This window comes from Choristoneura fumiferana, chromosome 15 (assembly GCF_025370935.1).
Source record: "Choristoneura fumiferana chromosome 15, NRCan_CFum_1, whole genome shotgun sequence".
NCBI lineage: Eukaryota > Metazoa > Arthropoda > Insecta > Lepidoptera > Tortricidae > Choristoneura > Choristoneura fumiferana.
The window spans coordinates 9,650,599-9,664,220 of NC_133486.1; the positions used below are offsets into that span (position 1 = coordinate 9,650,599).

The 13,622-nt window shown below is 39.3% G+C and overlaps 1 protein-coding gene across 1 annotated transcript; it reads left to right on the forward strand.

Annotated features, from left to right (window-relative positions):
- Nucleotides 1-4,628: 4,628 nt before the first annotated feature.
- Nucleotides 4,629-13,001, forward strand: LOC141435548 (general odorant-binding protein 19d-like). The gene is made up of 5 exons (XM_074098257.1): nucleotides 4,629-4,789; nucleotides 6,217-6,319; nucleotides 8,294-8,467; nucleotides 9,231-9,472; nucleotides 12,915-13,001. Exons 2-5 carry the CDS (start codon nucleotides 6,218-6,220, stop codon nucleotides 12,946-12,948), a joined length of 552 nt encoding a protein of 183 aa, XP_073954358.1. The 5' UTR covers nucleotides 4,629-4,789; nucleotide 6,217; the 3' UTR covers nucleotides 12,949-13,001.
- The last annotated feature ends 621 nt before the right edge of the window (nucleotides 13,002-13,622 follow it).

The window sequence follows — 13,622 nt, forward strand, 5'->3', positions numbered from 1 at the left end:
TCGCAGTAGCCAACGAACTCGTTTTCTTTTTTCTGGTTTGCTCAGGCAAAAAGGCAGGGGCGTCAAATCAAACCACTCCGTGTAAATGTATCATCATCATCATCAGCCGGAAGATATCCAAGGCCTCCCTTAGAACACGAATAACAACTCACTAGGTACTTAAATCATGCGGGTTGTTTATCTCGATGTCGTTAATCCACCTAGTGAAAGACTCGCTAACACTTTGTCTGCCGTTTCGAGGTCGTCACTCGACTCGAGGACTTGTAAATGGATAAGGGCTTTATCACACTTGCGATTTGCAAGTGAGTTGAAATGGAGGCGAGCGCGCAGCGAGTTCACTGCGAGCGACTTCGCCGCGAGCGCGTAACGATTTCGCCATGAGTGCGTAACGATTTCGCTAGAAGCGCGCAGTGAGTACGCCGCGCTTTTTCCGCTATTACGCTGCGAATTCGTTGCGCGCCAGCGTCGAAATCGTTACGCGCTCGTAGCGAACTCGCTGCACGCTTGCCTCTCTTTCAACTCGCCCGCGAATCGCAAGTGTGATAAGGCCCTAAGCTCGAATAAAACATTATAATCCTGTATGACATTGAATGTTAAAATTTTCTTGTCTCAAGTTATTTTGAGTTGTGGCACTTAAGTTGGCGACTCAATTATAAACGACGAAGCAATTAAGAGCAACTTCTAACTTAGCGCAACTTATAGCAACTTATCGCAACTATAAATGGTTCAAAGCAAAGTATGAAGTTAAATTGGACGCGAAACAAAATTGGAGTGAGAATTTTGGAATGTGAAATAAGCGATTACGATCTTTTACTTAAGTTGCTTTATTTATGGGTCTAATATTGAAATTTGAATTCAACCACCTCCAGTGGTCTGATTGACTTGTAATAGTCTAGATTATAAAGTTTTAAACATTCGTGATTTTTACTCATTTAAATCAACACTATCATCTCTCTCATTTTGTTAGTGTTGTGTGTCGGTGATGGGGTGACAAATAAAAATGACCAAGTGCGGGTAGTTCGAGATATGAGTGCCGCTAGTATTTGTGATCAGGTGCGGGTAGTTCGAAGGACTCGCGCTGCTAGGCAGACTTGACACCCCACACTACAGTCTACTCATGACCACGGCCACTATGATGAGGTCGAAACGTCGAGGTAAACATTACACCGTAGCTCTGAAACGGGTGAACCGATTTGAAAGCGGTTTTTTTTATTTGGAAGCAGGGTTTTTCTAGCGATGGTTCTTAGACATACGTTTTATCAAAATCGTTTCAGCCGTTTTTGAGATGTTGAACTTTGAAGTTACAATGTCGGGGGTTTTCTAACGTTTTGTTAGTTATGTTTTTGTTTGACACCAATTGACCTACGAGTAGTCCCAAACTAAGCAAAGTTTATACTATGGATACTAGGCATCGGATAAACATACTTATATAAATAAATACATACTTAAATAGGTACATATTTCAACATCCAAGACCCGAGAACAATCATTCATATTATTCATAGTATCTACCCCGGCCGGGAATCGAACCCGGGACCTCAAGTTTCGTAGTCAGGTTCTCAACCACTTGGCCATCCGGTTGTCAAAGACAAAGTAGTAAAAAGGAGAAGGTTATCAATGCAACCTCAGAACTCCATCATTTATGAAAAATTGTATCGAAAACTACGCGACTAGCACGTTTTGTAACCAACCATCACCGTCGCGTGTCATGTATGCGTTTGACATTCCGTTATTGACACGTGTTCCTGTTAAGCAGCGGTTCCACCAATAATGTGCGAGGATGTGTTGCCAGGGATGTAATTTTCACTAACCAATAGAAATTCCTCATTTACACATCCTCGCACAGCACATCTCTGGTGGAAACAGCTGAGCGGAGTGAGGCGAGGTAAATGAAGCGTTTCTATTGGTTGGTTTGAAAATTAACCAACCAAATTAAATTTGGGCTCCACAGAAAACCAGCGTTGCACATAATGTGCGGCAACACATGCTGAGTGGAGACCCTTTTTGGTATCCTGTCGTGTCAGCAAGTAACATAGTTTTAGTCTTAGTTTTAGGTGGTACTTGTGGAGCCAAAATAAACCTTTCTTTCTTTCTTTTCTTTCTTTCAAAAACATATTCCTCGCAACACATCCTCGCACATCTCTGGTGGAAACGCTGTTTATGGTCGTGGCATGAACAGTGTAGTGGGTAAATAACTCAAATGTGTTTAAACAAAAAACTATGTATTTAACCCCCGACGCAAAAAGAGGGGTGTTATAAGTTTGACCGCTATGTTTGTGGCTCCGTAGCTCTTAAACGGGTGAACCGATTTGAATGCGGTTTTTTTATTTGAAAGCAAGTTTTCTAGCGATGGTTCTTAGACAAGTTTCATCAAAATCGGTTCAGCCGTTGAAGTGACAAAGTCGGGGGTTTTCCAACTTTTTGTTAGTTAGGTTATATTTAGAGAGGTGAGAACCTAAATTCTAATGGAAAACATGTCTCGTAGATATTCCACTTTGTATTTGAAACAGTCGGGTTCAACAATTACGGTCTTCTTCGTTTATTTAAGCTCCAAGTAAATAAAATTTCCATAAAAACTCAGTTAAGGGTATAATCATTGCATTAATTTAATGCTCTTAATTTACAGGCCATTTCGTTTGATGACACCACGTCTTAAATGTTCGTTAACCTAATAACAATAAGTTTTTGTAAAAAAAAAAACAATTTTCGTTAAACTTTCACCAAAAAGTTTCGACAAATCTCATCTCGCCCCATCTTGAATGCTCTATCAGATGTCAGTTGTTCCATATAAGTCACGCTTTATTTTTATGAAAATTTTTATCCAACATTATTTGACACTTCAAACTCTTCACCCGTAGGTACATCGTTTAATAATGTAATATGCTATATTCCAAGCAAGACAGCATAATAATATATATCATAGTTACGCTCCCGAACATGCCTAGACTTACAAGTCTAAGCGCTAAAATACGGGCGTTTATTTTGCTCCCGCGTCCGAATATAAACGCTAGTTTTGCGAATGTTTTCTTTTTTCCGTTTACGTAACTGGCCGCGAACATCTGGCATTCTTGCCGAAAAGGAATAAAAGTCGCCGCATTGTTACGATGCAATTGTTTCTCCGCAATGGACTACGAGTAGGTATATTACGGCCGATTTAGGAAGAAATTGAGAGCAGGCAATGGTTATCTTTCTGTGAATCTTACCTACCTACTAATATTGTAAATGCGATGTTTTGTTAGTATGTGTTACTCCTTCACGCTAAAACTTACGCTTTTACGGCTTTTTTAGTTGTATTTTTTTTTGTTGTGTCGAATTTTAGCAAAGAAATTTATTCTTTCTTTCTTTCTAAAACGACTAGATGGATTTGAATTAAATTAAGTATGCAGCTAGGTCTCTGGAACAACACACAGGCTATTATCCCGATATTTCTCCGGCATCAGAATTTATACTAGTAAAATCCCAAAATCTTAATCGCTAATTATAGAGAAATAACCAGTATAGGTACAGGTTGACTGGTAGAGAGATACCTAAAAGTAATAAGTCCGCCTTTGTACATACATCTTAAAGTTTGTCAATTGTATTTTGTTTTCTTTTGTACAATAAAGATTTTGCATAAATGAAATTTTGCACGAATTTTCGTCATACAACGTAGGTACATAATAGGTACAGTCTAGGACTTTAATCCATGAGCCACTATGGAACTATTTCACAGTAAACGTCATAGTGATATCGCATTAATTAACAAGCAAACGGTTTCATGGTGGCTCATTAATTAAAGTCCTTGACCGTACCAAGTTGTAATGAGAATTTGCCAAATCTCGATGTTTCCGTTCAGTTTCAGAATGTACACAAAAATTAAACTCGTATGAAGGAAAAAGAAATAAAAAATATACATATTAAAAGAGTTTTTTTTAATAATACGCTGAACAGTTTTTTTAACCTGTAGCGTGTAGAGGCTTAGTAAATCGTATCTCACAATCTCTGACTCGATCACTCACTCGAACCAGTCACTTCACGGAAATCTCTGTTCATTCAATCCGCTCTCTTTCATCAATCATTCGTCCACAAATTCACCTATATCCTACATTTATTTGCTTAAAACACACACAAATGTACCTACCTACCTACATAAACTGGAGTGTCTAGTGCAGCGTTTCCCATTTGCCGGATCGCGACCCGGTACCGGGCCATCAAAATAAAATACCAGGTCGCAACATTCCCGCCTTGTTTTAAAAATAATACTTACTGTCGATCGACGCATCGTAAATATTCATAAAAGTAAATCGTAAAAGTATTAAGTGGGTCACGAAGGGGCAATCTGAAAATTACTGTTTGGAAACACTGGTCTGGTAGACAGACAGTCTGAACCCGTATCTTGAATCTCGAGGCAGTGTTTTATGTGAAACAATTACAATGAATATATAATTGTTTTTATTGCACTTGCGCGCTTACTGCAGAGAAACAATTTCGTAACGGTTTCCAAAGAGTTCCGGAAAAAGCAACCAAAAAATCTAATCAAACAAAAAAGTAAGGAAAATCCAATGGCCGACATCTGGCACTGGACAAAGGAGAGAAAATTAAAACAATTCTCATTGTTCCTTCCTTTTGGTCTATTATATAGCGTCTGCAGCACTGCCACTTCGCAACTGCATTTAAATCGGAGACGTCGAAGCTATAAGTGGATTTGAGACTATTTCTATAGCTTGACTAAAAGGCGGAAACTTGTACGTTACTTTAGTGAGTTCGCGTGGAGTTCAGTGTTGGCTTCAGGACGGTTTGAAATAAAAAGGTTAGTGGGTGCTGAATAAGTCTACGCAGGATAAATAAATAAAAATAAAATAAATATCACGGGACAATTCACACCAATTGACCTAGTCCCAAAGTAAGCTTAGCAAAGCTTGTGTTTAGGTACTAAGCAACGGATAAATATAATTACATAGATAGATACATACATAGTTAAATACATAGTAAACACCCAAGACCCGAGAAAAACATTCATATTTTTTCATACAAATATCTGCCCCGACACGGGAATCGAACCCGGGACCTCAAGCTGCCATCTGGTCGTCTAAATATATACACAACAGCAAGCTTAACTAGTGACTGAACCCTTAAGGAACTTTTCATTAAACAAAAAGTTGGAAAACCCCTTACTTTGTCACTTCAAAGTTCAATATCTCAAAAACGGCTAATCCGATTTTGATGAAATATGTCTAAGAACCATCGCTAGAAAGCCTGACTTCAAATAAAAAAAACCGCATTCAAATCGGTCCACCCGTTTAAGAGCTACGGTGCCACAGACAGACACACAGACACACGTCAAACTACACCCCTTTTTTGCGTCGGGGGTTTAAAAACAGTAAGATGCAATGGTTAGCTTTCAATTACTTTTAATACTACTTATTGTCGTTGTGCATGAACTAACTACCTAGTAAGTATAGCGGTTTGAAAGTTAGTCATCAGTTCATCACGAACAATATTACTATGGTTATCATTTATTTCAAGGTTATAAAATATATTTTATATTGTTTTCAGACTATTTAATTCAATTGTAAGTCATAGTACCTACTTTGCGAGCTACGTTTTGAGATTAAAATCTCAATTAAATAAAAAAGGTGACTAATCTCTAGGCATGTTCTTTCCGTGGACCCTTCAGATAATGTCAGCCTTGCGACCGGCGTTTGTCTTCCGTTGGGACCACTTGGGTTAAAAGTACACTTAACGACACAAGGAAGGCAGTGATCTGGCCCTATACTACGAAGTGCAATACTCGAACTTCGTATGTTGCCGTCCCGCTACCGCTTATCATTTAATACGCGAGTGAATCAGACGGTGCGATACGAACTCTGGATGGCAGCGTTCTCTATTCATTGCGGGGCCGGGGTGTTCACCGCACTGTATTTACCTACGAGCAAACGCAATGAACAGAGAAAATGCTAACACGAGCCTGGCCCTATACTACGAAGTGCAAAATTCTTACTTCGTATCTTGCCGTCCCGCTGACGCTTATGTTCTTTAATATGAGAGTGAGAGGGACGGTAGATACGAACTTCGATTTTTGAATTTCGAAGTAGCCCCCCTGAACTGCTAGCGTCCAGTTAAACTGAGCAATAAAGGCTGCATCGTAACTCACTCAACTGCAACTCCTAATCCGACACTAAGCCCCTCAAGCTTCTAAAAGCTATGTTTTCTTTAATATTATATTTGCTGTTTCAGAATGTTTTTCATTCGGATGATATTCTGCCTGCTGTTGGGGTTGGTCGTCTCGAGTCATGCGCGCCGCGGGGCTGGCACTCTGGTCGACTTCAGCGATCCTAAGGTAGGTAACAGAGTGTTTACTACGAAAGTCGAAAATCTACGTTCGTATCGTACGATCCCTCTCACTTGTTTTAAATAATATCAGCGGGACGGCAAGACACGAAGTTCTAATTTTGCACCTTGTAGTAGGGCCAGGTCCAAAATATCGCTAAGTGCTACTCGTCTCGTAACCAGTAGCAGCGTTTTTCCGCTTTTGTAGCGAAAACTACCTAACAGAGAACCAGACGGTCGGGTTCTAGTCACTAAATTTGGTAGCTAGTGTGGCACTAAGTGTAGTGTTCGACCAAAGTATCGATTTCGGCGAGTTTTGGCGTTCGATTGTAGATTGTGCCGCTAAAATTGAGAACGTTTATATATAAAATAAAAACCTTTGTTAGCAATGTTTTGGCTCCGTTAAATAATACATGGCTTCTTATAAAGACACATTGCAATTAGCGAGAAAACCTAGGTATGTACAGTCACCAGCACCAATATCTCACACAACAAGCGTGCATAAATATCTGACCCGACTGTATTTCTATTTTTGCACGCTCCGCTGTAGCACATATTAATGCTGGTGACTGTACCTATGAGGGAGGGAGGCTTACGGCTGATATAATGTGATGATGATAAAATAGAACATACTTACTTCACGTCACTTTTGTGTATCAATACAGACAATGCAGCAAATACAAATTAATAATAATAAGTTTAGATTAGCTCGTCGCATTTCCACGTAGCTCGTTGTTGCATCGCGTGTGTGGGATTAACTTGTCGCAGCAGAATTACTTTATCTGACAGCTACTCCCTGCAACATTGCACTCGGAGCATCCACTTTAAGGCTTTCGTGAGTTCTTACAAAATGGAAATATTCTTGATTAAGTAGGTACCTAGTAAATTTTATTGAAGATTTAGACATTATTATTTTAGAAAGGCATAAGTTAATTAAATTTGTGGAGTAGGGAAGTGCGTAAGTATATAAATATAAGTTATTGTTAAAAAATTCAAGCTTTTTTGTTGACTTTTCTTTGCTAAAGCTTTGGGCCATCAGAATTTTACAACCAGATTGTTGTATTGCATTGCCGTTTCACCAAACTCTGAACCCGTTTATACGGCGATAGGTATCCTTCTTTGCAGAACTGTTTTTCGTAGGATCCGATTTAGTGCAACAGTATTTTAATGCATGCACTCCGTGCCCTGCCCGTGTCATAAGGTTGCAGAGCTCGGCAATAAAACGGATCCTGCAAAGTAAGTTATCATAAAAAACAAAACAAACAAAAACTGTATTACAGCATTTTTTCTTGGATTTCTCTTTCATTTTAACTTCTTTATTTTGTAATAAGTGGTTTAAATTGTTTAATGAGACTAACTTTTGATAAACAAGTTAAACTAAACTCTCGCATGCAGACTCAATAGGTAATGAAAGTGATTTTTCAATTTTAAAACCGGCCAAGTACGTGTCGGACACGCCCAAAACAGGGTTCCGTAGCCATTACGACAAAATTAAGTAATATTTTTCGAAGAATTTCGTATTTTATACGGAATCTTCCATAGTTTAGGTATATTTTATACCTTAGGTTGCTATTTACTCTTATGTAATGTACCTAGGTAGTGATAATGTACGACGTGATAATCTGAATGCAATCGGTTCGAATGAACAGACATTTTTCGCCGCGGATCTAGCGAACGCAGCGAGCGAGATTGATATAGTCGGAGCAGTTCCGACCTGACCAGGTTAGGTTAGTTAAGCTCTCGCCCTGCGTTAGGTTTTTTATTTATTTCAATCACGGAAATCGTACGTAAGGCATGATAATCGGAAGACATAATGCTTCGGATTATCACGTCGTACATTATTGGTTCCCTGCTAGTTCAGTACGGGGTGGTAATGCACGGCATGATAATTCGTGCACATAAGCACGGATTATCAGGCCGTGCATTATTTAAGCGTGCATTAACAAGTTGTACATTAACTACACTCTTTGTATCATATTCTTAGGTCCAAGGTCACTTGGACGCTCTAGTCCGCATGGCCCAATCCTGCGTGATCAAGGTCCGAGCTACCCCGAAAGACGTCCGCGCCTACTTCACCAACTCGGCCCCTCTGACGCGGTCAGGCCAGTGCTTCGCCGCATGCATGCTGGAACAGAGCGACGTTATTAACCATGGGAAGGTATGTTTAAAGAGTTTCCGAACTATATCCCTGCTTGTGGACGCAGGCTTTCACTAGGTAGACCGACGACATCGCAAAAGTTGCAGACAGCTGAATAATGTAGGTGGCAAGTTGTCGTTCAGTGTGGCGTTCTAAAGGAGACGCTCTTATTCATTAGTCGCCATCTTCCGGCTGATGATGAGTCTTCCATGTCCTTTTGAACGCCGGGGACTGCACGCACGGGGGCACGCATATTCAATCAGCGAAGATGTGGTCTATGATGGTTTTTCATCTTAAGTGAAATTGGGATTATTTGCTACCTACCATTAAGCTATTGCCTAATGGTATACGATTACGATGAAGATAGAAAGAGATGGTGGCTCCAGATTGCAACTCGCGGTTTAACTACATAGATTTTTTTAAAAGGTTGAATGTGTGGGATCCTATTGCGCCCTCTTAACATTAGAGGTGCCTGATTTAGAGTTCTAACCACCCTAGCCTAACTGTGAATATGCACCAAAGTCCCCCCTTTCCGGCAACAAAGTCATTGCGCCCTAGGCTCTAGCCTTATTAGCCTATGGGTAAATCAGGGCCTGAGAGGGGATACCTAAACGCCATTGATTTTGACAGACAATATGCTGCTATCCCTATCCTGCCCCTAACTAGTAGGGGTGCTAGAGAAGAGTCCCACATGACCTCCCACTATGAAACTCTCAGGTAGGGATAAGTCAGGTCCACACCGTAAAAACACCTATAAACTGATTTGTTTCTTGTATATTCTCAGGTCAACCGCGATCTCCTAGTCCACCTAGCCAGCCTAGTGAACGGCAGGAACTCCCGCGTAGTTCGCAAACTGAACAGCGTCTCCCGAATGTGCTTAGACAGCATCGAAGGCATGTCCGACCGGTGCCAGCTAGCGTCGACCTACAATGACTGTCTTAACGAGAACATGATCGAGTTTGCCTTCCCATTGGATATCGCGGAGGAAGCTGTGAGGAAGATGCCTTTCCACCTGATACAGCCCAAGTAAGTCTATACCTACTGGTACCAGTCGAACCGTTTGAGTCCTAACTCACCATAGAACGTTCTCACAGTAAGTGTAATAATAAATTCCCTTGTCAAGCAATGCGATGTCACTATGACTTTTTCTACGAAAAGGTTCCACAGTGGATCACGATTCAGTTGGTTCGAGTATAGGTACACCATCCGATTAGTTACTTGATCTCAGAACTCCTCCTTCACTTCTCCGCATTGGCGTGCGGTGGATCAATTATCCAGGGTACTTAGTCGTCGTCGTCGTCGTCGTCCCAGCCTATATACGTCCCACTGCTGGGCACAGGCCTTCTCTCAGAATGAGAGGGCTTGGGTCGTAGTTCCCACGCGAGCCCAGTGCGGATCGGGAACTTCACACACGCCATTGAATTGCTTCGCAGGTTTGTGCAGGTTTCCTCACGATGTTTTCCTTCACCGTAAAGCTCGTGGTAAATTTCAAATGTAATTTAGCACATGAATTTCGAAAAACTCACGAGGGTGCGAGCCTGGGTTTGAACCCACGATCCTCTGCTTGAGAGGCCATATGTCTAACCACTAGGCCACCAAGGCTTTTCCAGGGAAGGCAGCTGCTAATTTACGCCAGCAACAGCGCGAACATTCAGTTCCATGGCCGTATTGTCTAACGTCCAAGTGCTCGCAATCGCATTCATCATCGTCCTACCGTGTGGCACCGTTCGTGTCACCGTGTGGCAGAAAGAAGAGGTGAAAACAATTGTGATTCCAAGGGTGTTAAATAGGTAACGCCTCTGATGTTCGGTTAGCCGGTCGGCATCAAAGTTACTATATTTAGGAGGGTCCATCTTAGTTTTCGTATTAGTTTGAGGTACACCGTACGTCTTTAATACACACACACACACACACACACCACACACACACACTCAAACATCACGCCTGTATTCCCAAATGGGGTAGGCAGAGTCTTTAATACATAACAAAGTTAGCATAGAATCTATCTGTATTATATAAAATTATCGGGTCGAAAATGTTTGTGACTAAACCTCTTCGAAACGGCTTCACCGTTCTTTTTTTGTATATTCGGTAGGTCTGAGATTCAACGCGGACGGAGTCGTGGGCAACAGCTAGTATATAAATAAAATACAAGTTTATATTTAGAAATATTATTCTGCTGAATAACACCGAAAATATTCAATTCATCCATCTTAAAATACGATAGGCAAATGCTCGTATAAAGCGGGTAAGCGCCTCAATGAATGGAATTTACGTGTGACCTTTGATATTAAATAATATTTAGTTTCAAAAGATTCCAGAATACGTCTAGCAACTAGGTACATCCACGTAAGTATATACAGCAAAAGTGAGCAAGGACGAACAAGTTCAAAACTCTTGTATTGTAATTTCGTCGAATGCTAATTAAATTAAAGGTTTTAATAAGCGAACCATATGAATTCTAAACTTGGGGAGACTTTTTGGGATTGGTTAATTATTCTCGTTTGGATGAGTAAACTTTTGGGAGGTAGAATATGTTACTGTGACAATTTGAATATGCAAGTTGAAGGAAAATGGGCGGGCCACATCGCTCGAAGAACAGATAACCGTTGGGGAAGAAAAGGCCTCGAGTGGCGACCACGAACCGGGAGACGAAGCGTTGGCAGGCCTCCCACCAGGTGGACTGACGACATCGTGAGAGTTGCGGGAAACCGGTGGATGCAAGTGGCGAGTTGTCGTGTCGGGAAAACATCGTGAGGAATCCTGCACAACCTGCAAAGCAATTCAATGGTGTGTGGGAATTTCTAAATCCGCACTGGGCCCGCGTGGGAACTACGGCCCAAGCCCTCTCATCCTGAGAGGAGGCCTGTGCCCAGCTGTGGGACGTATATAGGCTGGTATGATGAACCTTTAAGTAGGTACCTATACATAAATCACTAATTTTCTTTATCTAGATTCTAGAATATACTTACATGTTTGCGGACTAGATAAGATGACATGTTTTATATTTCTTTGGCTTTTCTTGCGAAACTGCCGTAACTTGAGTTTAACTACTGCTTCAACTTCAAAGGTTTTTAAGTAAATTTGATTCCCTTGAGAAGGCGTTGAAATTCCTTTTAAATCGTAAAATATTTTATTGTTTTATAAACTACCTACTAGCTGATGCCCGCGACGTCATTGAAGAATTCTTTTAACGCTAACCCGAGGGAATTGTGCAATTTTACGGGATAAAACTATCCTATGTATGTACTTCCCCAAGTCTCTATCTACTTGCAGATCAAATTTCATTTCATTTAGACGATCGGATGGCGTTAGAGAACCTGACTATGAAGCTTGAGGTCCCGGGTTCGATTCCCGGCCGGGGCAGATATTTGTATGAATAAAACGAATGTTTGTTCGCGGGTCTAGGATTTATAATATGTATTTATAAAAGTATGTTTATCCGTTGCCTAGTATCCATAGTACAAGCTTTGCTAATTTGTGACTGGGTCAATTGGTGTCAAGTGTCGCATAATATTTCGTTTTGTTTATTTTATTCAGTTCATCAGTTCAGCAGTTTAAGCGTAATACAGACAAACAGAGTTCCTTTCGCATTGAACTATAAAATTAGTTAGGATGGATTAAAATAAATATAACTTATTGTATTGAATCAGGCGTTACTTTGCGGAGGTCCATATTAATAAAGGTCGCGGGTGAGCAAAGTAATTGTATGAGTTCATTAAAATTAATATTTCATAAAAGGAAAAGCCGTATGGAAAGGCTCCTCGTTTAATTGATAGTGAGTCTTTCTAACACCCTTTTTAGACTTACAACACTCGTTTTTTTAGCATTACAAAGAAGATATGTGATCTTATCCTGTCTTTTTACTGAAAACCACTTTTGAAAAATCAGTCACAGCTAATAATGTAACAATTACCTATTTCGCAACGACATATTATAGGTATGTAGGTAAGTACGAGTACCTACCTATATAGATAATCTTTTACTCGTATAATTATTTCATAATTATTTTAGTTCCATAAGTAATTTTATTTTTAAAAGCGTTTTCCAATAAAAATACTCGTCAAGATTGTTAACCCTTTTTCTAATGCTAAAATAAACGAAGCATAACAATCCGTATTTTGCAGTTTCTTTTCTAAGGTAATCTTTCGAGCAGGTTAATGGAAATCACTTCTCGTTATAACCGCAAGCTCATTTATCTTAACGGCCATATTATTCATAAATTTTGAAGGCAATTTGTATGATATTTTATATGGGGACGTTCACTGGCGCATTTTAGCGATAAAACAACACGTATAACTTTAAAAATATCATATAAGTATGTTGTTATAACCAGCAGCGTTAATAACTTAATCTAGAATCCAGATGTTGGTTTTTATGAAAGTATGAACCTTTTAGCATAGGTATATCTACGAGTGCATATGATAATTTTAGATACATTAATAATATATTTTTTTCTTTGTTACAGTTTACCTCAAGAATTGCGGCAAACATCGTTTTAATTTAAAATAGTTTTATATTTTCATACAAATAAATTTTGATATTTTTTAAAGTGGTATTGTCTTTCCTTGGCGTATTTTTTTCAAAATAGAAAGAACATGACAAATAAACTTGTAGGACCTGCCTTACGCTACTCGCGATAGGTACTAAAAACAAACAACCTTTAAAAAAAACTAGTATGTAAACTGTACATACATTATTATTTATTTTCCTTAAATAGTTTGTTGAATATTGAAAAGAAATAAATCACATATATGTACCTACTGTTGTAATTAACAATGTCTAAAATATGGAATTCACAAAACATTATACAAAAAAATATATATATATTTGTATATTTTCGCATAAACTGTTAACCTGTACTACGGAAATAGATTTCGAAAACATAGTAAATCGCAGATTTCACACTTCTGTGGGATAAACCCTCTTATTAAAAAAAATGTTCTGAGTTTAAGATAATAAACATAATTAGGTAATTAACGCTACATGAATTGATTAATTGAATAACGGAATTTCGCTATAAATATTATAATAAAGCCTCAACGGAATTTTGTCTATTATAAATTAATAATATGATTTATATAACCAATAAGAGAATGTAGTCTAAATCAAGACCAAGACTTAATTATGTAGTCTCAAAACGAATGATTTCAAGTGGAACATATTACAAATAGTC

Coding starts and splice junctions, on each gene's coding strand:
- LOC141435548 (XM_074098257.1), top strand. CDS start 6,218: ATGTTTTTCATTCGGATGATATTCTGCCTGCTGTTGGGGTTGGTCGTC. Junction 8,468..9,230: donor ACGTTATTAACCATGGGAAG/GTATGTTTAAAG, acceptor GTATATTCTCAG/GTCAACCGCGATCTCCTAGT. Junction 9,473..12,914: donor TTCCACCTGATACAGCCCAA/GTAAGTCTATAC, acceptor TCTTTGTTACAG/TTTACCTCAAGAATTGCGGC.